The sequence below is a fragment of the Anguilla rostrata genome, chromosome 6, assembly GCF_018555375.3.
Source record: "Anguilla rostrata isolate EN2019 chromosome 6, ASM1855537v3, whole genome shotgun sequence".
In the NCBI taxonomy this organism is placed as follows: domain Eukaryota; kingdom Metazoa; phylum Chordata; class Actinopteri; order Anguilliformes; family Anguillidae; genus Anguilla; species Anguilla rostrata.
In genome coordinates, this window is record NC_057938.1 from 27,534,549 (window position 1) to 27,560,459 (window position 25,911).

Consider the following 25,911-nt stretch of genomic DNA (forward strand, 5'->3'; position numbering starts at 1 on the left):
TTTTTTCGCCTCAACATAGCATTTATTTGCTCCGTCAAACATGACTGTTTAATTCCCGTAGTCGTTGTGGCTTCTGTGCAGCTGTATCAGAGAAGTGGCAAGCAACGTGTGGTCATGAATGAGAGTAGGGAGGGAGTTTGCTGCCAGGTGCAACTCATCACAAAGTGTTTTCAATGGTTTCCACAGTTTCATCTGTTGGAGAATAAAAAAAAAAACATTTGGAGGTGTAAGGAGCCGAGTGCAAATAAAATGAAATTGTAACCGGCTATTCAGTCCATTTTTTCTTTCGCTAGTTGTTGGTCTATAAACTATGATCTGGTGAGTATGGTTGCAAAATTCTGGGAATTTTCAATATGGGAAATTTTCCAAGGAAATAGGAATTTTTGGGAATTCATAAATATTTCATTCTCTACGCCCTCAGTATAAATGTACTACAAACAAGACCAGGTCAAAACCTAGTATATGGCTGGACCAGCCGACCAATGGTGTAACTTCATCACTCAGTGACTCAGTCACAGACATTTGGGTTTGTAGGGCTGGCCCCGCTGTTGCGGTCCAGCCAAAAATGCTTTTTTTTTTTTTTTTGAAGTTAGAGGTGTGAGCTGAATTAAGTAAAATTTATTTATTTGATTTTGATTCACTTTATGTATCCTTTGCCTCTTGCCTTTGTTATTGTATATATATTTGTTAGAATGGTATGTGAATTGTACAACAAAATGAAAATGAAAGAAGGTTAACAAGGTCAAAACTGAAATAAAGAGCACGTTTTGGCATCTGCGGTTTATTCATACATGAATATGTGTGAACTTGCATTGATTAGCACTGATTAGCAAATGTGAACATCTAGCCATATACTGATTAGGCATTATATAGCTTAACTCTGTAGACTTGAGACATCAATAGTATTTTTAGATTGTTTTGCATGTTATTACCACGTGCCCTCAATTTGCCAAGTTGAATAGCTGTTGAAAGATGACTGAAAGCTTTTGCTTTCCCAGTGTGCCTGTGATTAAAGTGTGATCTGTGCATTGATTGTCTGTCACTGTTATAGGGTTCCTAATTGCTCAACCAAAATGTCAGATCACAGGACATCTTTGTTCATGGCACTTTAAAGGTATGATATGTAGGATTTTGCAGCCTTTTTGTAGACTGTGTCTGTAAATGCCACTCACACCACTTTAGTCCTCAACTCCACCTACACCTCCAATGATGACACACCCTCGATCGCTACAAACAAAATGTCAAGCGAAGATGTGAGGTGGTCAGAGATATTGCAAATAGCATTTTTAGCTAAATTAATGATTCCATATAGATGGTAACAGTAATTATGCAGTGTTCTAACTATCTTTACACTGAGTGTACCCCTTAGTGCGTGGGAACATCATATGGTAGCTACTCCATAGTGCCGGTGCAGCTATTTTGTATTTTTCCTAATTTGGTATTTACAGTTCAGGCTGAAAGTTTACATACACCTAGGCTAAAGACATTCAAACTCAATATTTCAGGGTATCTACTTTATTTCCATAAGAGGTCATTTCAAAATAATAGCTAAGAGACAGATTTATTTCAGCTGTTATGTATCATATCATTTTCAGAGGGTCAAAAGTTTACATACACTTTGTTAGTATTTGGTGGCATTGCCTTTTAATTGCGTAACTTGAATCAAACGCTTGGGGTTGCTTTCCACAAGCTTCTCTCAGTACTTTGCTGGAATCTTTGCCCGTTCCTCCTGACAGAACTGGTGTAACTCAGTGGGCCTCCTTGCTCAGACATGCTTTTTTAGTTAAGTCCACACATTTTCTATGGGATTCAGGTCAGGGCTTTGTAATGGCCACTCCAATGCTTTCACTTTGTTGTCTTCAAGCTATTTTGTTATAACTGTGGAGGTATGCTTATTGCTTAGGTTCGTTGTCCTGCTGGAAAAGCCAGTTGCGACCAAGTTTTAACTTTCTAGCTGATGGTTTGAGGTGTTGCTTCATTATTTCTAGATAATCCTCCTTCCTCATGATGCCATCTATTTTCTGAAGTGCACCAGTCCCTATTCCAGCAAAACACCCTCACAATATGATGCTGCTGCCCCATGCTTCACAGTTGGGGTAGTGTTCTTCAGAAAAGCCTCACCCTTTTCCCTCCATATATAGCGCATATATATCATTATAACAGTTCAGTTTTTGTTTCATCTGACCAGAGAACACTCCTCCAAAAGGCTAGGTCTTTGTCCTGGTGATCACCTGTAAACTTCATTCTGGCTTCTTTAATGCCGGTCTTGGAGTAGGGGCTTCTTCCAACCTTTCAGGCCATGGCGATGTAGGATTCTCTTAATGGTGGATGGTAGATACTTTGGTACCTGATGCCTCCAACTCCTTCATCAGTTCCTTTGTTGTTGTCTTGGGGTTCATTTGAACCTTTTGGACCAAAGTTCATTCAGCCCTGGGAGTTCATTTGTACCTCCTTCCTGAAAAATGCAGTGTCTATGTGGTCCCAAGATTTTTATATTTGTATACAATTGTTTGTACAGATGCTCCTGGTACCTTCAGTTGTTTGAAAATTGCTCCTATGGAGGAACCAGACTTGTGGAGCGCCACCATTTTTATGTCTCTGCGACAGCACAGCCGTGGCCGGAGGCATTATGTTTTCGGGTTGTCCATCCATCCATCCATCTGTCCGCCCTTCCGTCCATCTGTCCCAATTCTCGTGAATGCGATATCTCAGGAACGCCTTGAGGGAATTTCTTCAAATTTAGCACAAACGTCCACTTGGACTCAAGGATGAACTGATTCGATTTTGGTGGTCAAAGGTCAAGGTCACTGTGACCTCACAAAACACGTTTTTGCCTTTAGGGAATTCCCTCACATTTGGCACACACGTCCACTTGGACTCAAGGATGAACTGATTAGATTTTGGTGGTCAAAGGTCAAGGTCACTGTGACCTCACAAAACACGTTTTTGGCCATAACTCAAGAATTCATACTCTAATTATGACACAGTTTTACACAAATGTCTAATAGGATAAAATGAAGTGATGACATTTTATATCCAAATGGTCAATCTAGCCAGGAAAAGGAACCAGGGAAGGAGTGAATTATCACATGCATGAAGCCTTGATGAAGTGATGACATTTTATATCGAAACTGGCTACTGGTTGGCAGAGGCATACAACCACGAGGCGGTATTTCTAGTTTTTCCTGAGGTCTTGGCTAAGTTGCTTGGATTTTCCCATGGTATCAAGGGCAATAAGGCAGTGGCTCTAAAGGTAGGCCCTTAAATACAGCCACAATTAACTCCTAATTATGACAATTGGCCAATCAGAAGCTTCTAAAGTCATTACATCAATTTCTGGATTCTTCCAGACTGTTTAAAGACACTCAACTTGGGGTATGTAAACTTTTGACCGACTGGAATTCTGATATAGTGAATTAAAGCTGAAATAAATCTATCTCTAATCGATTGTTTTAAAATTACTTCTGATGTGAACAAAGTAGATGCCCTTTGGCAACTGACTTGCCAAAAGAAATGTATGGTCACATGAAATGTGCAAAGTTGTGAAAAACTGAGTTTGAATATCTTTAGCCTAGATATGTAAACTTTTGGCCTCAACTGTAGCTATTCTAGGCCTTGTTTCACAAAGCAAGATTACAGAATTAGCTGGATAACTGCACTGAATAAAACTCGGAACCCCCCCACATCTGTAATATGAACTGAAAAAAGAGCTGTTCTGGGTTTTACTTTGCGTAGCTATCCAGCTAACTCGGTAATCCTGCTTTCTGAAATACCCCCCTGGACATTTGGCTAGAATTGGCATGTAAACATGGAAACGCGTGTGGAATAAGTAATATTAGTAGGCCATGGGTCTATCAATGCTAGCTAATATATTTGTAAAGTAAATGACTTTTTTGATGATGTTATTCGTAGCCTTTTCAAAGTTAGTTAGCGACTTTGTTTGCTTTGTTAGTGAAGTTAGCTACATGCAACATTAGATAGATGGCATGCAAGCTGTATTAAATTAATTTCCCCTGATTGAAATAAGTGCAGGTGAATTACCAAATAGCCAGGTTGCTACTATAAACAGTAACAGCAGTTTCCATAGGGAGTGAAGACATCTTGATAAAACAGAATTTGATGCAAAAGCTACCCAACCTTGGGCATCTAGCTGTGTAAGGCAAATAGCTAAAAGCAATGTACGTTACATACAGGCCAACTCAGCGTTTTCATCCTCTTGGCAAACTTCAGCTGATGGCACCAAAGTAATTCCAAGGTTGACTCTGGTTTTTGAACGAGCCCTGTCTGTTTTTTTTTTATTTTTGCTTTGCTGTATATATAGCATCTGCCATTGCAGCAAACTAGAAATAAACACTTCATTGGAATCTGATCCCAAGCCACAGCCTCTGTAGCCACACCCACCCCTCCCCACACAGAAAAGAGCACCACACATAGAAACAGCCCAAACACATTTTAGAATAACAAACAGGTAAAAGGTGCATACATTTGGCTAAAGTGTGTAAAGACTGAGATTGCCAGTGCATCATAAATATGCCTTCGCATAGTTATTTTATATTTTCAAATAAAAAATCCTGCATAGTATGCCTTTAAAAACAATTTTAATTATACATAAAAACAGAGAGATTAGGAAATTGTTTAAAGATTACTAATCATCTATCCATTTTAAATTTTTATTCAAACTGTGACATCAGTGTGCTCCTGTGTTCAGGAAAACTGAAAAGATAAATTCACAAAGACAAAATTCCCTTGGAAAATTTCTATTGAAAATTTTGAAGTTTACTGAACAGCCATCCTCGTTTACAACCTTACTGGTGAGAATGAATGTACAACCAAGTAAGGTGGTGTACAACCTTACTCTGTGTTAGATTTGGTCTCTGAGGACCCCACTGGTCGTTCTAACCACAAGTCCCAGAAAAATAGTTTACTCAAGGTCCTGTGGGTCACTTATTGCAGTAATATGGATTCTTTTCATTTCTGTTTGAACTTCTTCAAATGAACTGGCATGCTGAGTGAATGCTGTCTTGCATATGTCATCGTGCATTTCAGTACAACAGTTCAGACAGATATTCAAATAGAGCAAGCATCCACAAACCTATTTCTGGAGGGCCTCAAGGTTTAAGTTTTTTTTTGTTACTTATCACTTAATTCCCCAATTGAAGTATTTGACTGCACATGTAGCTCCCCTGGCTCTCCAGGACTAAAGCTGTTGACTCTTGCTTTGAAGATTTCTCTATTCCTTACACAGTCTAGGAAAGCTGGAGCAGGGTTTACCTGTGGTTAAGGCCAGCAATGGAACAGGGTTTGTGATAAAGTTGGGCTAACCTGTAGTTCAAGCCTGAGATGGAGCTGGGCTAACCTGTAGTTCAAGCCTGAGATGGAGCTGGGCTTACCTGTAGTTCAAGCCTTAGATGGAGCTGGGCTAACCTGTAGTTCAAGCCTGAGATGGAGCTGGGCTTACCTGTAGTTCAAGCCTGAGATGGAGCTGGGCTTACCTGTAGTTCAAGCCTGAGATGGAGCTGGGTTTACCTGTAGTTCAAGCCTGAGATGGAGCTGGGCTTACCTGTTGCTTGGGTCTTATTGGGCTCTGGACGCAGGCGCTGGTACAGGGAGTCAAGGGTTTCAGATGGGATCTGATCAGCAATGGTCTCCAGGTAATTCAGGACGTAGAGATCAGCATCCAACAGGACAAAACGGCGTCCAAACACTGATTGGGGGACAGTGACATACAGGGTTTTACATGGAAATGGTTTACCAGGGTGGCAAAACTTAGTCCTGGAAACAGAATCTGTTCATTTTATTGTTACTGAATACTTAATCCATCATTTGAAGAAGACTGCATAGTTAACTCACCTGGATTCTTGGGGATAAATACTTAAATTTATCCCCATCTCTACCTTTAAATCCCCTGATTTAAAGGTAGAGATGGATGCAGTACAGGCCTGGCAGGGCATCACCAGGGAAGATACCCAGCATATGTCTATGTGTCGCAGACTTAAGACAGTCATTGAATGCAAAGGATTTGCGACAAAGAACCAAGTATGACTAATATGTTAATTTGTCCAATTACCTGATGTACCAGTCCTTAAGTATTTGGACAGTGACACAATTTGAAGCTTGAGGGTATTTACATCCAGATCGGTTGAACTGTATAGGAATTACAGCCCTTTGCTGCAGTGTGTCACTGTGCAAATACTTAAGACTGCACTATATATATATATATATATATATATATATAGCATGTGTATGTATATACAGTGCCTTCAGAAAGTATTCAAACCCCTTCACTTTTTCCACATTTTGTGACGTTACAACCTTATTCTAAAATTGATTAAATTCATTTTTATTCTCATCAATCTACACACAATACCCCATAATGACATTTTTGCAAGTTTATGAAAAATAAACTGAAATATCACACTTACATAAGTATTCAGACCCTTTTCAGACCCGTTTCTACAACTTGATTGGAGTCCACCTGTGGTAAATTAAATTGATTGGACACGATTTATAAAGGCACACACCTGTCTATATAAGGTTCCACAGTTGACAGTGCATGTCAGAGGAAAAACCAAGCCATGAAATCGAAAGAATAGTTTGTAGTCCTCAGAGACAAGATTGTGTCGAGGTACAGATCTGGGGAAGGGTACAAAAAAATTTCTGCAGCATTGAAGGCTCCCATCATTTATAAATGGAAGAAGTTTGGAACCACCAAAACTCTTCCTAGAGCTGGCTGCCCAGCCAAACAGAGCTAGTGGTGGCAGCATCATGCTGTGGGGAACCCAATGGCCACTCTGAGAGAACCTTCCAGAAGGACAACCATCTCTGCGGGACTCCACCAATCAGGCCTTTATGGTAGAGTGGCCAGACGGAAGCCACTCCTCAGTAAAAGGCACAAGACTGCCCGCCTGGAGTTCGCCAAAAGGCACCTAAACGACTCTCATACCATGAGAAACAAGATTCACTGGTCTAATGAAACCAAGATTGAACACTTTGGCCACAATGCCAAGCGTCACGTCTGGAGGAAACGAGGCACCACTCATCACCTGGCCATTACCATCCCTATGGTAAAGGAATGGTGGTGGCAGCATCATGCTGTGGGGATGTTTTTCAGCGGCAGGAACTGTGAGAATAGTCAGGATCGAGGGAAAGATGAACGGGACAAAGTACAGGTAAACCCTTGATGAAAACCTGCGCCACAGCGCTCAGGACCTCAGACTGGGCTGAAGGTTCACCTTCCAACAGGACAACGACCCTAAGCACACAGCCAAGACAATGCAGGAGTGGCTTTGGGACAAGTCTGAATGTCCTTGAGTGTCCTAACCAGAGCTCCCCATCCAACCTGACAGAGCTTGAGAGGACCTGCAGAGAAGAATGGAATAAATATCCCAAATACAGGTGTGCCAAGCTTGTAGCGTCATACCCAAGGAGGCTCTATTGCTGCCAAAGGTGCCTCAACAAAGTACCGAGTAAAGGGTCTGAATACTTTCGTTAATGTGATATTTCGTTTTTTTTTTATTTTTAATAAATTTGCAAAAAATTCTAAAAACCTGTTATCACTTTGTCATTATGGGGTATTGTTTTTATATGATTGAATAAAATATTAAAAGAATAAAAATTAATTTAATCAATTGTAGAATATGGCTGTAACATAAAATGTGGAAAAAATGAAGGGGTCTGAATACTTTCCGAAGGGTGTGTGCATAAAATAGTTACAGGTTATTAGAAATGAGAATCTAATAACCAAATTAGACAAGAATTCCAATAGGCACTGTGGAAATAATGTATTGTCAGATGGCTTTATGTTAATCTATTGATGTTTGATCATCTATTGATGTTCAATCTGTTGTTTTTCAGCACAGAAAAGATCAATTAAGGCAGATGACTACACCGTTACCTCATCTCAAATAGTTTTTGGGATCTGAATTGCTTTCGGATTTTAAGGTGAAAACAATAAAATTTCTGGCAGCATTCCAAAGGCAGGAATGAAAACTGCTGCGCAAATGAAACCTACTTAATTTCTTAATTTAAGGTTTTGTTCTTTTAAAGTCTCTATTTATAATGTAGTTTTGAGCAAGGTTTTTCAGACTAGGAATCAATGTTATAAACTGAGGAAATATATTAGAGTGCTGCTTTGGTCTCTTGATCGCAAGTGAAGATCAAACTGGAATGTACCCTCCAAAGTGGCCCCAATGGCGAAGTCTGCAGGGCCGTAGTACTGGGGGTTTTCTGGAGTGCTGCCTGGTTTGTGGACTTGGGTCCTCTCCAGAAACTTCCCTCCTATGATCCCAGAATTTCGCATGTTTGTCTCAAAGATGCTTATTGTGTCATTGGACAAGAAGTAGGACAGGATGAAGCGGCGGCCACTGTCATCAGGATTTAGGGAGTCCTGTGAAAGAAACAAACAATGCGATACCCGCTATAACCCAGTGATGGTATATTCTGATCTTGGGAGTCCTCATGTGGGTCCATTGTTGCTTATGCATATGGTGAAAACCAAAACCTGCAAAAAAAAGACATGGCTCTCCATGACCAGGGGTTGGCCACCCCTGCCATCACCATTAATTTTATTCCGGAGCAGGTCAGAAAGAATTCAACACATAAACAATAACCCCCCGTCCCCATCACAAAAAAAATAAATGTGAATGAAGTTATTGAAGTACACACCATCACACCAACTGTTGGAACAGAACCTGCCCTGTGCAACTCTGCCACCTACTGTGTTTCCCTGTGAAAGGATGAATATTTTCTCAAATAACACCACACTCTTAACTTCACCTAAAGTGCAAGGCGTTTCCAACCCAGAGTGGAGTCATAACTGCGACCTTCAACAAGAACATGGGACAGTAATGAATGGCTCTCCCATAAGCTTGAAGGGTGAAATGCAAGAAATAAGTACAAGGTAGAAAGTGTCTTTTTTTTTATCTTTGAAGAACCAAGGTTCTTGTGTATTAAATAAATAATTTTGTGTGAACATTCTTGCTTGCACGGAGAAGAACAAAAGGTTTGGAAGCTGTCAACAAATTACTGTCGAACCAGAAAAATTAAGAAACTGACAATTGTCTACTTGTTTGAATCCATAATCTGCAGGCAAGTAGACATCTAATGATGACAACAGACCCAAAATGAAGAGCAGATGCCCTTCGATTAATAGCAGGGTGGTAGAAGCATTTTTTTTGCAATTCACCATTGTTGGAAATTCAGGCTTGATTTTTCATAAACTGTAGTTCCTTAAGTACATTAAATACAACTTCATACTGTTAATCATTTGTAGACACATTTACTTGCTGGCTATATAAGCAAATGTGGAACTAAGTACTTTTTGTTGATTGATCGAATTGATCGATTGAAAGATTTGCATTAGGGATGTGAAGTTTGTTGATTCGTCGTGTCAGTCATGGCCTGCATGTCAGATTAATCAAAAATAGTTTTTTTTCTCAAAATGTTCAAATAAAAGATCACAAAAATGTTACCTAGGCTACTGCTTTAAATGGTTAATAGAGGGTGCGAGCAGGGTTTGTTGTCATTCGCTTTACTTGCCGTCAGTTGAAAAGATGGCCAGCTTGTAAAAGAGTGCCATGCGGAATGATTTTGAAAAGCTCAACGAAAACACTGTTCAGTGCAAAATATGTGCTGCCAAATTTGCATTCCACATGTTGACGTCTATGATGTTAACCCACCTAAGAACCATATATCCGAGACCAAGGGATCACAGAGAACAAGCACCCAACTTCATAGTAAGACCTCATCAGTGTGACGGCTGTCCAGCAGAAACCACAACAGATTTAAATGGTAAAATGGTAACGAAAGACATGCTCCCCGTAAGTATGGTAGAGGGCGAAGGGTTTTGGGACCTACTGGCATTTGTTAAAACCGATTATACTCCTGCTCGATGTACTGTTGTGCGAATAACCATCGCCACTCGACTTGAATGTAGTAAAACAGTCACCTGTCTCAGTACCATCCTATCCACATCCAACAATGTTGTGATAACCATCTATGTGTGGACAACACTAACTACTGAGTCTTTTGTGACCAAAACATGCTACTTAATTGAAGAGTGGGTCATGTATTAACCTGCGCAGTGAGTGAAATAGCATATAGTCATTAGGGAAAAAATATATTAATGCTTAATATATGATCAGAAATGTGTGTTGTTTACATCCCTAGTTTGCATACTTCACTTTGTAGAAGGGGAAGACATGGGGATGTGACCGGTACTGATGAAATGCTCTTAAATTTAGGACTGCATTACTATATATCACTAGCTGGGAAATCAAATTTCTTGTGTCCTCATTTTTTATATGATTTGCATTGTCTTAAATGAAATAATTTTAACAAACCTAAAAAAATTAAGTGCAGGTTGTAATTCCTAATCAGCTCTAAAATAAAAGGTTGTGGGTTACTTTAATTTCATGTGAAATGGCAGATTCCAAGGACAAGCACAAAAGTTAATTACCAGTATGTATTAGGAGTATTTATAAACATAAACATATAAAAGTATCCTGACACAAAATATATGGTATTGTTTGATTAATTCAAATACAAATGTATAAATGTTATTGAAATACATACTTCAAATTAGTTATTTGAACTACAGCCCATCTCTAAGTAAAATATAATGTAAACTACATTTTAACCTGTGACTCTGCTCAAGATCATATGGAATTAGTTTCAAATCCCAGCTTCAGAACACATAATTTGAGGGAAAAGTGACTCAAATGCATACTTGGTACCACCAGGGGGCAGGGTCCTCAAGTGATTCTCTTTTAAGCCGTGAGGCCACAGTCGCAGCTAAAATGTACATGTACCCTAAAAAGGCAAAAAAAAATTTGGGGACTCAGCCAAGAACAAGCAGCTCACCAGTCTGGCTGTGTATCTGAGCACTTTGCCGTCCTTCTCCAGCATCTTCAAGAGATCCTTCTTGGGTGGCTCAGGGATAAGAGACTTGCAGTTTTGAAGGGAATCTTCCAGAGAACCAAAGCCATTGTATGGGGGGATCCCCTGTAGATATCAATCTGGGAATCAGTCTGACTTATTAATTAGCCGAAGGCCTGGGCTTGGCATTAGTGGGGATAAGGCATTCTCTTGTCATACTCCCAGAGTGGCCACTAAGTTGGCTCTGAAGGAAACAGTTTAGTTTCTGCAACTTCTTTTAAGTCTTTAGAGTTTTATTTCAAAATATGTTTAATCAATTACATGATAAAACAGGATATACACCATATTGCAAGGACAGATGCTTAATTTCCAAGTAGTGCACTCTGGTCCAGCATAGTACTCTAGGTATACTCAGGATATCAGCTTGCCCCTTTTCTCCCATTTAGAATGGCAAATTGTACTATTCTTTCCATGACAACATACAGACACCTGGGGCCTTATATCAATTGTGCATTCACTTATTTACACACAAACAAATTGTATTTTAACTTGACAAGGAAAACTGCATAACTCCACACAAACTTTAGACCATGGCTGTCTCTCAATACGAAAGCAGTTGACTTTGTATTGGGACACAGCCCATGTGTATGCACAACTAGCCACAGTGCAAGCCTCTGACATGCTATTCCATTGCCTCATCAAATGAGATCAGGCATATACATAGCAGTATAAATCATATTTTTGTGTCAGTTTGTATCCAAAAAAAATGACCACCAGCAATCAAGAGGTTTAATGTCACCCCATAATCACTCTAAATAGCTGTCTATTACTTATGGAAGGCACCCTGGTTGACGTTACTCTGGCAAGATGAGGCCAGTTGAGTCCTACCACAGCACACCCCCAGGTCAAACAATGTACTGTAATTATTTCGTCGCCAGGCTTGTTTTAGAAATATCTACATTATGAAATACTACAGAATTCCTCTGCAACTGTAACACCTTTACAGGCTAAGCTACCGGAAAGCCATGCTTTCTGCTTGATATTTATAAGCAACTAAGTTAAAAAAGGACATTTATGGCAATGTCTGGTCTCCTTGACACTTTGTAGGGATGAATATGGCAAAATGGTCAAAGTCAGCAGTACATACCCTCTTAATGTCTGGGATTGGCTTGGATATGACCGGGAGGGGCTTCAGGGTGTCGCTAAAGTTCTCCTTGTAGTAGTTTCGGGTGAACTCATCACAGTCGTACAGCAGGAATTGTCTTCCCATGATGCTAACAGGTTCCCCCACAGAGAAATCTTTTGGGGAGTAATACTCCTGCACTTCCTGGGGTGATACCTCCAGGACACAGCTGGGGAATGGCTCTGAAAAACAGGTCAGCCGGACAGTTTACCATACATTGCAGTGAGGTGCAGGAAACCTTAGTGTGTTTGTTTCAACAACCCACTGCCTGTTCTCTTGCATACTTATACTTATTATGAGTTTGCTTGCTTTAGCGAAGCAAAATTGTTATTGTCCATACTAATAAGCATTCATGCAAAAGCACACAATTGTTATTCCTCGGGCTTATTAGTGTGCTTGTAGTCATGAAAAAACAGACTATTGTTATTCCTTGGGCTTATTATTATTACAATTAGTGTGCTTACATTCATGCAAAAGCACACTATTTTTGTTCCTTGGGCTTATTATTATTATTATTATTATTAGTGTACTTGCACTTATGCAAAAGCACACTATTGTTATTCCTCTGGCTTATGATTATTATTATTATTATTGACAGTTTTTGTACACCTATCTCCTCCTACACTCCTAAAGGTTTCACACTACTTATACATATCATGCACTACTGGTAAAAAGTTTTAGAACACCTCCATTTTTCCAGTTTTTATTGAAATTCACACGCTTGTCTCAATGTACTCTGAAATTAAAGCATAGAACAAATAAACAATTGGAGATTTTAAAAAAGAAATCATGGAATCGTTCTGTTTAACACAATTTATTCTAATTTTTGACTCATCAAAGTAGCCACCTTTTGCAGATATAACAGCTGAACACACTCGTGGCATTCGTTCTGCAATGGAAATCAAATATTGTTCAGAAAGATCTTCCCAACACTGTTGCAGAAGTTCCCACAAATGTGTTTCACTTGTAGGTTGCTCTGCTTTCACCTTTCTGTCCAGTTCAACCCAAACCAGCTCGATGAGGCTTAAGTCCAGAGACTGTGCTGGCTATTCCATTATTTGAAGCCTACCATCTTGTTCTTTTTTTCTAAGATAGTTTTGACATAGCCTGGAGTATGTTCTGGGTCGTTATTTTGCTGTAGGATGAACCCCAGACCAACTAGGCGTTGACTAGAGGGTATTGCATGGCGCTGCAAAATGCTGTTGGTTCTGATGCTTTTGGTTCAGGGTGCCAGTCAGTCTGTGCAAGTTGCCACCTCTGGATCTAGCAAAAGAGCCCCAGACATTCACGCTTCCTCCTCCATGTTTGACAGTTTGTGTCACACACTAAGGAACTATCCTTTCACCTACTCGATGGCGTACGAAAACCCTGCGTGATGAACCGAAGATTTAAAATTTTGATTCATCGGTCCATAAGACCTTCTTCCAGTCTTCAGTAGTCCACTGCCAGTGCTTCATGGTCCAAGCAAGCCTCTTTTTCTTATTTTTCCATTTTAGCAATGGCATTTGACTCGACCTGTCAAACCTGCAGCTGGAAGTCTTCTCTTCACAGTTGAAACTGAGACTTTTTTTACTTCGACCACTGTTAAGCTGTGCTTGAAGCTGTTGTCCTGTGCAACACGCAAGCTGTTGACTCTCAGAAACTTGTCTTCTGATTCTGTTGTGGCTTTGGGTCTGCCAGACCTCTTCCTGTCAGAGTTTCCTCCAGTTTCCAAGTGCCTTTCGATGGTGTAGGAAACTTTACTCACTGACACCTTGGCTTGCTTTGCAATTTCTCTAAAGGAAAGACCTACACTTTTAAGGGTTATAATGATCTGTCTGTCTTCGTTTGTTAATTGTAGTTGATAGCAATATACTACTTTCTGCAGTGCAATATTTTCTAAATAATGCTTCGGAGGGTATAGTAATACAATCAGTTCGAACACTGATTTTATACAGCCAGAGGGTTTGTAAGTTATCAACAAAAGATGGGACACCTGTAGGAATTTTTTGCATCAACTTTCAAGGCTTAATTCACTTCCATTGCTGCAGAAAAGCTTATAACCATTAAATTGTAATAAACACCATTAGATTATTGTGACCTGTTCAGTAGACAAGGACAGGGTGGGCGTGTATCCTGCGCTCATTAACATTCATATCCATAAGACACGTCATACGTAAACCATTCCTCATCGCTAGCTAGGTTAGAGTCAGTTAGAGCCAGTTAGTAGCCTTATACAACCAGAAAAAACAAAAGAAAGCAATATAAACTGTACCATCGTACAATTAAACCTGAAGATCATTCAATGTGTAATAACGTGGTAACACTGACATACTGTACGCTAACATTAGACTCAATAGCAGTCTCAAACTCCAGACATTACACCCAAATAAAGAAACTCTTTGATTCCACATGTATACGCTTGAAAGCTATTTAATTGTCGCTAGCTAACAGCATGCCTACTAACCGATCCACCGTGTTCTGTGACAAGTTCCAGGTGAAAATGGGCCTTGTAAATACTAACTGTACAGGTTATTGTAATACTGCAGTGCCCATGGGCTCCAGAAATAAAACCATTTTTTGTAGGTCTCTTCATTTTTGTGAAAAGAAAAAGGCATTATTGTTTTCTCCTCATCCAGAGAAGGAGCAATGCTTAGGAATTTTCAAACTATCTTGCCTTAGCCACACAAAAGTGGCAAGCGCCTCATTTATATATTACATGTAGAAAAGGTTACCTTTGTTACGTAACTAACACAAAGGTGTAACCCCTCTCATTGAAAACCTGGTGTTTGACCAAGGGGAAAAGCAAGCTCATTTTGGCACAGGCTTTTATACATATTTTTTTTCAAGAATCATTTTAAAATATCCCATGGCCATTTGTGAATACAAAAAAAGTATTAAAACAACACAACAGATTTCAGTTTCCTGGATCTTTGAGATACTCCAATTTTTGGGGGAAAAAAATATCCCATTGAAAATGAATGGCAGAATGTTGACCCTTGTGATGTCATAATGCCTTTTAGCCCTCTAGCAGCTGAATTCTGGCCCCTGCAGCTGATGATGTCCTACAGTCTGAACCGGTCCCAACCACAGGGCCAAAACCGGACTGCATTTTTGAACCTCACTTCCTTATATTGTTGAGAAATGTTGCTCACTAGTACCAGCGCGGTTGGCTCTAGTATAGGTGTTTCAGCCACTCGTTTTAATGTAAGTCAATGGTAAGTATTCAGTCAAAATATGAAGTCAATCATTTTTTTCCACAAGAAAATGTAGTCGCAATAGGTGTTTTTTCTTTGTAGTAGTAGTAGTAGTAGTAATTTATTTCGGTCCTGATTAACAATTTTCCAAAAAGAATGCACATAGAAATAAATAAATAACAATAAGGCATTAAATTACAAGGAAAACAAAAAATATTGACCGAAAAGGTGTAGGCTGAAGCTTTAACTTATTATACCTACCCTTTTTACATAACACATTCTAATAGGCAACCCATTCACTACTAGGTTTAGGCTATACAAAAACAAAACAAAACAGAAAAAAAACAAAAGTTCCAAACTTTCATACACAATAATGATCATACTTCAGTTTGTTTACCACATTATTTTTGAACATTTTTTAAAATTTGCAAAGTGAACTACACATTCTTAATTCCTTGTCACAACTATTCCACAAGTTAACCCCTTTTACAGATATACATCTATTTTTCATATTTGTCCTTACCCTTGCTTTTTTAAACATACCTATTCCCCTAAATTCATACTGGCTCTCTCTAATTTCAGACAAGCCCTGAATACACTTAGGAAGCAAATTATTTTGTGCTTTGCACATTACATGTGCAGTTTTAAGATCAACTAGATCACAAAATTTTAAAGCATGTTAGTTAATAAATAGTGCGTTGGTTGATTCGTAATAATCCGATCAATTTACAATTCTTATAGCTCTCTTCGTCTAAAGTTATTGTGCTATTTGGACAAGACGGTAACATTTTGTGGACAAATCAGGGACAGTTTGCGTCACTACCTGGTCACTGTATCTCATGTGCTTAGTGGACAACCAGGCTTCATGTCCCTACTGTAGTCTCTGGCTCCAATTTGTGCAATATGGAGCCACAAACTACACTTACCAGGCTTCAAAATGCTTTTCACTAAGCCCATGGAGAGTCAATGGGTGATTTTTGGGCAGCTCTCCTTTTAGGTGAGTGGGACAGAGGCATGTGTCTGGATAAGGGTAATGGAGGTCTGCTCACCTGTTTTGGGCTTTACATCCTTTGGCACCTTCTGCCTCCTCAGCAGGACGGGGTAGGGGTCCCGCCCACTGTTGTGCTCATGTGTCTCCCGGATCTCTACAGAGTTGTCCCCCAGGTAATAGTGAATGATGACAGGCCGGGTCTCCCGGTGGACAGAGTCTGAGTGTTCCCACAGGGCAAAGAAACGCAGCACCTGGGCGGAAGATCAAGAGTCAGTTCTCCTCTCACTTTGCAGAGAAAAACATTTGCCTGAGGATTGACTTGCATTTCTGTATGCCCCAGGTACTGCATGTATCATGGAATTGACCTCACTTCCAGTCATTCAGAGGGTCTGGTACCTTGGAAAACCGAGAGCAAAATAACCTTGCCAAATTCAGTCTATGACACTAAAAAACAGAAAATCACTGATTAATTTGAATGGCAGTGTTCATGCTGCAAGAATAATGATTTTTGAAAATAACCTAGACTGACAACGATAAATAGGTCTGAATCACTTCAAGACAGATTTGTAGCATGTTTTGTGAACCACAAAATATCCATAACCATAAAATGTAACCCATCAAACATGTATATCAAAGTGTGTTTGAGATGACAGTTTGCGCAAAGATCCCAACATGAAGAAAGAGGATTGTGCAATGCATCATCTTTTATATAATTTACCCCTTACCTATTGGAGATTTGCTAAGAGAATGACAGAATTCAATCACTATGTGAGTGATATATTTCAGGCTCCAGTCACCTTGCGGTCCATGGAAAGGAACTGCTTTAGGCTGTCAAAATCGGAGGGGGTGATGTAGGCCTGCTGGGGCTGTGTCCGCCGCTGGGTGTAGGGGTCAGGGGGAATCTTTTCAGGCTCGTTCAGTAATATCCCTTCACTCTCCAAAAACTCCTATATCACAACCAAACATGGAATTAGCTGTAAAAACTGCACTACAAACAATAAACCCCTTTTTCCTGGATGAGCAAAAATTCTATCTAGAGTATCTTGTTAACACCTCCCAGAAATGTATCAGGAAACTACTATATAAATGCTTGTACTGTAGGCTGCTTTGCAGGTAGCACAGACATAATCCACACATAAATAAGCAGCCTTAATTTATAATTCAAAGGAACCAACCAAAATAAAACATTTTTAAAATTCTATTTCCCCAAAAATATAGGTTTCACATTATTTCCACTCCTGGGATTAGTACGTGGTGCAGGCTTCCCCAGCAAGGATAACAGTACTGAGCCTTTTCTAAGGTTTGATTAGTTTGGAGGGATCTTGAACCACTTTTCCAGAGTCCAGAGATGGCCATTGCAAAACATTGGTTGTGTTTTCACAGAACCATTTCTGTGTTGATTCAGAGGTTTGGGGTCATTGTAATGGATGGACTTCATTATGCCATTGATCTTTACCCAGTGCCCATGGACCACTGGCAGCAAAACAGCTCCAAGGCATCAATGATCCACTATCATATGTGCAAGTAGATAGGAGATGCTTTTCCTTGTATGCATCCCTCTGTTGACGTGCTCCCGGCACGTTGCGATGTGATTTCACCGACTATCATGGACGCAATGCATTTTTACATTTCTTATATTACCTATGCCTTGAAGGCCACATTACAATTCTTTAAGATTGAGATTAACTTAAACAAGTACAATTTTATTTCTCATTTAACTCTGATTTCATTTGAAAGAATGTTAAGGGGTACCAATTATTTTGACACCTGTTTTTGAGGAACAAATGTCATTACTCAATGAAACATAGTTTCTCATATGTTTGAGTATAAAATATATCTAATTATCTATGTTCTCTATTTTGTAAATTATACAGATTTTCCCCTCATTTTCATGAAGCATGCCATTAATTCTGGACTTCGCTGTGTGAGTGTTTATATATGTCCCAAAACGTTTGATTTACAGTGCATTCCATAAGTATTTGGACAGTGACACAATTTTTGTTGTTTTGGCCTGTACGCCATCACAATGGATTTTACATGAAGTAATGGATGTGAGAATAAAGTGAAGACTGTCAGCTTTAACTCAAGGGTATTTACATCCATATCCAGTGATCCATGTCGGAATTGCAACCCTTTTTATGTATAATTCTCCCATATTGGGTGACCAAACGTAATTGGACAATTGGCTGCTCAATGTTTACAGGTAAACTGAATTTAACCGGTTTACCTGTATGCCTGTTTAAATGTGTTTTGGGGTTGGTTATGATGCCAGATCTAATGATATAATGACTCATCTTTACCTTTGTGCACTGATCACAGCTAGTTATGTGATAGGTGACTCCAAACACAGAAATGTCAATGCCCACATTCAGGTCCTTCCAGTGGTAAAAATCTCCCTGCTTGTCTTTCGGCAGACGCTGTCTTTTGATCAGCTTTCCCTGTGGCATCCCAGAGTTCTCCACTTCTGGCTCAATCACACAGAAGCTGTCATCCTCCAGGAAGTAGCTGATGATCACAGGGCGCACTCTGTACTGCTCCAAAGGTGACAGGAGTATCACCTGCTTAAAGTATCCATAGAAACGTAGCACCTGTGTGGCAAGTAAAGGGTGTGTAAGGAGAAGAGAGGTGGATAATTAATTTGTTCAACACAGTCACCCTGAATACACGCCCATACCCTTAATACAGAGTGATTAAAAGACTACTAAAATGGGTAAAGTAAATATTTTACCAAGCACGATGGACAGATTACCCTTGACAAATACAGCATCTCCTGATTGGGTAAGGAGTACCAGTGCAAAACAATCTGGATTGTAGCTCTCTTAGGACCCAAACTTACCCCTGTTGTTTCAGTGGCAAAGACTGTTCTTAGTTTTACTTGCTAATGTCTGTAACAGATCCTAAACAGCTTGAAAACCATTTGAAAATAAAATTTCAGAAGTCTAATTGTATAATTGGATTAACAAAGTGTGTGCAATCCAAGGTGATTTAACAACCAAAGAAATCCTCATCAATCCATTTTTTGTGATCACAGATTTCATTGTGTACAGCAGTTTGTGAAACAATGGTTGTTTTGGTTCAGAAGTCTTGGGAAAGTATTTATTTATATTTCATGGGAGCTCCAATGTTTTCCCTCAGCAGGCACAGGACGGGCTTACTTCTAGGACTTCACAAGCTTAGGTTATCTGAAGGCATGCTTGCCTGTCTAGTTAAATATGCATGTCCTATGGCTTCACCGCCTGGCCCCTCCTAAGGTGAGTGCAAAATCCCACGGCCGGTGAGTCCGACAACAGCTGATCATTGAGTGCATACATAGGCTACGTTGGTGGGTGGAATAAAGTTATTGGCACTGGGTGAAAATGTGAAACTGCTATTGAATTGATAAAAGTGGTGTCGAAAGCTGCATTGAATTGATAAACATGGTAGTGAAAGCAGCAGTGAATTGATAAAAGTGTTGGCAATTGGAATTGCAGCGCAGTGAAATGATTAAACTATTAGTGAATAAATGAATGTCAAGGTGATCAAATACACTATTTAATTTAATTGGATTTTATTTGATGCAATATTTAATTAAATTGTATTTTATTTGATGCAATTTTGTATTTGACTGCACTTATTCAAAGTTTAATTTAATTGCATTTTAATTGATTCAGCATTCAATTAATCATTTTTGTGACTTCTGCCCCTCATATGCAAAGACACTATCCTATGATTTATTTATTAACAATCTGTTTATTTATCCAAAAAGACCGCACTCAGGGCCAGTGGAACTATGTTACATAAAACATCATGAAAAGGAAGCAGTATACAAGCTCTGTGAACGATCGTGGCACCTTTGTTTAATACTTAAAGCAGGTGAATCCTTCTAAAATGCCCATTTCCAATTTCATTTTTTTATCCTGTTTTTCAAACAGTCCCGTCTCTGTGGCAATTATTAAAATCTTTGTTAAAATTTCAGTATTTAATTCATTTTCTATGACTTCCAAATGTCACAATTATAGCTACAGTACATAACAATTCTACAATTGCTAGAAGGTTTTCATCCTGCATTGTTGTCATTATTGGACTCTACTGGACAGACCTTATTACTTTCTTTGTGACATTACATACAGTAGCTCTGTCTTTCATATTATTTTGTTCTTTTGTGTCTTGAAGAAAATTACAAATTATTCCACTTGAAGAATATACATTTCATATTTACTCAGTGTAATCACCAAGATTACATACACAAGTGGCTGTTTTTAACAACGCATTGTAGCACCCTGCCTGTGATCACAAGGAAAAACAGAATCCATTTGGTCCTCACCCACCAGTTTCTCCAGAATACCCCCATTCTAAAACTGCCCAGATGGTCCCAGAACCCCCAACACAACATTCTATACTAACACAGCTATTCATAACATTTATGTAAACTTTTATTGCAGTGTAGATTTTCCTCAGTTGTATTAATCGGAAATATCAGGCTGTAGGGTTTAGGGAATTTCTTGTGCTATTGTGTGTGGTCGCACCAGGGGCCTTATTTATAAAAACATTTCTTGGATTTAAATTAAAACATAATTGTAAAGTAATTTCCCAAAGCTGTGTTAATGTTTGATTTCTAAAAATAATAACTGAGACCAAAAAAAGTTGCTTATGTTGGTTTAAAGCAGGACTGCCCAACTCTGTTCTTGGAGATCTACTGTCCTGTAGGGTTTTGACTCCAACCCTAAAAAGCACACCTCAGTCAACAGCTAGAGATCTTGTTCGAGCTGCTAATTAGTACAATCAAGTGCACAAAATTAGGAATGAAAAGAGAACCTACAGGACAGTAGATCTGCACGAACATGGTTGGGCAGCCCTGATTAAAAGTACCGTACCTGTCTTACGCACCTGTGATATACAGTGCCCTCCAAAAGTATGGTAATGGTAGAATAAAGAGTACTGGAACTAAGTTATATGGACACATGAGATCAAAATAAACCTTTACTAAAATGATGGAAAGCTCAAATGTGAAGAAAGGAAGGAATAGCCCATGATCCCAAGCATACCACCGTATCTATGAAATATGGAGGAGGTAGTGCTACAGCTTAGGCATGTATGGCTGCTTCTGGAACAGGTTCACTCATCTTTATTGACATGGCAACAGAGGATGGTGGCAGTAGGATGAATTTGGAAGTGTACAGACAAATTTTGTCTGGCTATGTATTCCTCCAACCTCATTGGCCAACACTTCATCCTGCAGTTAGAAAGCATTCATCTTTGGGAAAAGAAAGTTTTGGACTGCCTAAGCCTGTTGCCAAATTTAAATCCAATTGAGAATGCATTTCACTTGTTGAAGAGGAGACTAGAGATAGAAACCCCCTAAAACAAGTATCAACTGAAAGCGGCTGCAGTGAAAGCATGATGTCAGTAGGTCGTAGACATCATATAGTAATTTCATTTAAAGGCTATGCAACCAAATATTAGACTTTGTTGCTTTGATATACTTTTAAGTTCATCCGTTAACTTCATTTTGGACAGCTGAAACTCAACACAACGACAACCGTTTCTGTAAAATGGTACAACATACAGTCCCCTCCAAAAGTATTGGAACAGCAAGGTCAATTCCTTTGTTTTTGCTATACACTGAAGACAATTGAGTTTGAGGTCAAAAGATGTACATGGGATGACAGATCCGAATTTCAGCTTTTATTTCCTGGTATTTTTATCTAGATTTGTTAAACAACTTAGAACATATCACCTTTTGTATCAGACAACCCAATTTTTAGGTGAGCAAAAGTATTGGAACATGTGACTGACAGGTGTTTCTTGTTGCCCAGATGTGTCCTGTTAGATTGATTGGTTAAACAATAAATAGTTCTGAATGTCTACTCTTGGTTTTAGCCTTGGGTTTTGCCTGTGAAAACTGCATTTGTGTTATAAAAGATAAACTAACATGAAGACCAGAGAGCTGTCTTTGGGAGAAAAGCAAGCTTAGAAAAGAGGGGAAATCGATCAGAGCCATTGCACAAGCATTGGGGATAGCTTGTACGACAACCTGGAATGTCCTGAAAAAGAAAGAAACCGCTGACGTACTGAGCAACAGATATCAAACAGGTCGACCAAGGAAAACAACAGCAGTTGATGACAGAAACATTGTGAAAGCTGTGAAGAAAAACCTCAAAACATCAGTCAGTGACATCACAAACAATCTCCACAGGACAGGGGTGAAGGTATCTCAATCAACTGTTCGAAGAAGACTTAGAGAGCAGCAATATAGAGGCTATACCACAAGATGCAAACCACTCATCAGTAGTAAGAATCGGAAGACGAGATTACAATTTGCAAAGAAGTACAGAGATGAGCCACAAAAGTTCTGGAACAAAGTTTTATGGACTGATGAGTCCAAGATTAACCTCTACCAAAGTGATGGAAAGGCCAAAGTGTGGAGAAAGAAGGGATCTGCTCATGATCCAAAACATATAAGCTCATCTGTGAAGCACAGTGGAGGAAGTGTCATGGCTTGGGCTTGCATGGCTGCTTCTGGAGTGGGCTCACTAATCTTTATTGATGATGTAACTCATGATGGTAGCAGCAGGATGAATTCAGAAGTCTACAAAAACATTCTGTCTGCCAACTCACGGAGAAATGCGTCCAAACTAATTTGGAGGATCTTCATCATGCAGCAAGACAATGACCCAAAACACACTGCCAACACAACAAAGGATTTCATTAGGGAGAAAAGTGGAAGGTTTTAGACTGGCCAAGTCAATCACCAGACCTTAACCCAATTGAGCATGCATTTCACCTCCTGAACAGGAGATTGAAGGGAACCCCCCCCCCCCCCCCCGGAAAAGCATCACAAAAGAAGAATGCAACAGTTTGGTGATGTCAATGGGTCGCAGGCTTGATGCAGTTATTGCAAGCAAGAGATATGCTACCAAACATTAAGTGTTATTTGCTTTCATTTACTTAAATACTCTCTGTTCCAATACTTTTGCTCACCTAAAAATTGGGTGGTCTGATACCAAAGGTGCTATGTTCTAAGTAGTTTAACACATCTAGGTGTAAATACCAGGAAATAAAAGCTGAAATTCTGAACTCTTGTCTCATGTTCATCTTTTTATCTCAACCCCAAATGTATTCAGTGTATTGCAAAAACAAAGGAATTGGCCTTGCTGTTCCAATACTTTTGGAGGGGACTGTATATGCATACCATATGAAATAAAAGCAGATTGTCTGTACCTTTGTCTCATATTGATCTTTTGATCTCAAATCCAAATACTTAAGTATATAGCAGTAATAATAAATTTCACTCTACTATTAACATACTTTCAGAGGGCACTGTAGATCAATGTATTAATTGTTATACATACAATGGCATTTGCCTAATCAGTTCCATAATGTGATGTCATTCAGTTTTAAGCAATGAATCACAAATGAACAACATCCTTAGCCTACTGAGAAATACAGAAGTAAAACATACCTTCTTGTCAAAGAAGACATGAGCAGGAATGAATTCCGTAGAAGGGCCAGCTGGAGATTGTTCATGGGTCTGTGCAAGATTCTGGATAGCCAACTGGTTAACCTCACTTTGGTTCAGATGGTCTGAAAGGAAGGCTGCCTGCCCAATGCCTACAATGGGGCGTTTTGCTAATACATAGCCATTCTTGTAAGTCAAAGTCTGGGGTCTATGTTGAGCCGACTTCTAATGGAGTGAAAAAGAACAAAACCAGAAAGGATAAAGAAGTTAGTTCGTTGCAGTGTACATTCCCGTGTGTTTATAACAATCTAAAGCAGTGCAGTGCATGGAATTATACTGTATAGTAGCTAATGAAGATTAAATAATTATTTCGTATTTAATAATTAATAATGTAATGTAAGCTATTCAGGTTAACAGAATATTCTTTTGTAATGTTCTTATAAAATATTTCGAGTTGTTTCGTGCTTTTGGGATGTTCTGTTATCATATGAAGACACCCCATGCCTCATACAAACCACTCGATAACTCCGTCATTATAACGACTCAGTTCAATCGAACGTAGCATATTTTCTGCAACACCTTTCGCGTTCAGTTAGTAGGCTAAACCCAATCTTGGAGCACAACGACGAACTGATTTTTTAAAAACTTTCTTGAGAAATACGGTGTCAAACGCCGATTTAGCGTTAACTCCCGTGTTGATGACAGAAAGGTTTCAGATAACTAAGCTGGAAAGGCAAACTCTGCATCACTGATACAACTAGCTCACTGCATTTTAACGTTAACTAGTCTTACCGTGATATCTCTGAAAGTGTTCCCCGGTAAAAAGGGCAGTCCGTGTCCTGTGTAGTCAGCCATGGCACAGAACACTTAGTTACTAAGTTTACCAGTTAATATATTTCTAGTGATAGTGCAGGCTCGGGAATTAAAACCACTGAATCGTGGTTAGACTTTGTTCGTAGCATCTGCAGTCATTTTACCGTCCTTGCTACATTGTATATTAGGTATCCTAGCAACCACGGAATGAACGTCGTTGTCATGGATAATATAAACATGCACAAGACGACCGGACCGAGTTGGGAGGGGGGCCTGTCGACCACCTCAAACGCCAACAGAATTATTTAATATTGCACAGGGCTGAACGTAAAAATGTAATATTAAAATGTAAGTCCCGTAAAAATACACACAATACAAGTAGAAAAATCTACACTTCATACATAGGATAACGACACAATTACGAGGAATTCTGTTTGGTGAAGGTGAGCTCTAGGAGTAGGATATATTTGAGTGGTTTTGGGGCTGCATGCAGGTTTCCTCCCTCACTTCCATTATAACTTGTGGCTCCATAGGCTATAGCATGAGCTACAATCCGGTATGATGCGAAGGATCGATCATGCGGGAGTCGTAAATCGGGATAGATATTTTTTTTTTTTTTAAATCTTAATGATCCTTTTCAAAGCTAGATGGTGTTGCTGCATCGAGATTGGGATGGCAGGTATGCCATCCCGCCAAGTTACGCCTTGGCGGGGGCATGCCCCATACCTATACAGCACCGAGAGTTTGGCACTTTTCAGGGTTCCCCACAGAAGTAACCACAACAGCCACAGACACTCAGCCCTTAAAAACATTAAATTCTGTACATTCTGACCCCATTTCAACAGACAGAATTCATAAACAACTTCACATGCCCACACAATAAAGCCCTAAACTAAGGGAATTTTGCGTTTTCTCCTTCTTCTTCTTCTTCTTCTTCTCTTTCTTCTTCTTCTTCTTCTTCTCATTCTTATTTCTCCTGCCGCCTATCCCACTAACAACATGTCTCCCCATTGGACATTTCACTGACACCAGCCAAATCTTCACCTACACGACCCAATCAAAAACGCGCATACACACGCAAAATACCCAAACCTTTTTACTCTGAAACATTTCCAGTTTAAACAGCTAGTCCACCTGTGGCCTAGTGGGCAAGGTTACAGTCTTGGGAACACAGGGTCGTGGGTTCAAGCCCAGCTAGGAACACCTTTCTTTAAAGGAGTACCATGGTGATTCTCACACTTTCTCGGTTTTATGTGCTATTTGCACAAGAGGCATTGAAGAAACACAATGAGTAAAGTCTTAAATATGTCCGTTCTGTATTTTTGGAGAAATACGCGTTTTCAATTTATCGTCCTATTTTCAACCGGTTGAGAAAGTTCTCAACTTGGTGCCTCACGAACACAGTAACCACTCCCCTTTCCACGCCCCGTAAACC

The 25,911-nt window shown here is 39.5% G+C and overlaps 1 protein-coding gene across 1 annotated transcript; it reads right to left on the reverse strand.

The window, feature by feature from the left end:
• efhc1 (EF-hand domain (C-terminal) containing 1) lies at window positions 1-24,703 on the reverse strand. The gene is made up of 10 exons (XM_064341017.1): window positions 24,456-24,703; window positions 23,667-23,888; window positions 18,526-18,813; window positions 17,023-17,172; window positions 16,284-16,476; window positions 12,023-12,240; window positions 10,861-11,001; window positions 8,173-8,386; window positions 5,561-5,704; window positions 1-192 (listed from the first exon to the last, which is right to left on the reverse strand). The coding sequence occupies exons 1-10, from the start codon at window positions 24,516-24,518 to the stop codon at window positions 158-160; spliced, it is 1,668 nt and encodes a 555-aa protein (XP_064197087.1). The 5' UTR covers window positions 24,519-24,703; the 3' UTR covers window positions 1-157.
• Window positions 24,704-25,911: the final 1,208 nt, after the last annotated feature.

Excerpts from the sequence above, each read along its gene's own strand:
- efhc1 (XM_064341017.1), bottom strand. The coding sequence starts at position 24,518 with ATGGCTGACTACACAGGACACGGACTGCCCTTTTTACCGGGGAACACT. Across the intron at positions 12,241-16,283 it reads GGATGTAAAGCCCAAAACAG|AGCCATTCCCCAGCTGTGTC; the intron begins GTGAGCAGACCT and ends CCTGTTTTTCAG. Across the intron at positions 11,002-12,022 it reads CAATCCCAGACATTAAGAGG|GGGATCCCCCCATACAATGG; the intron begins GTATGTACTGCT and ends TGATATCTACAG.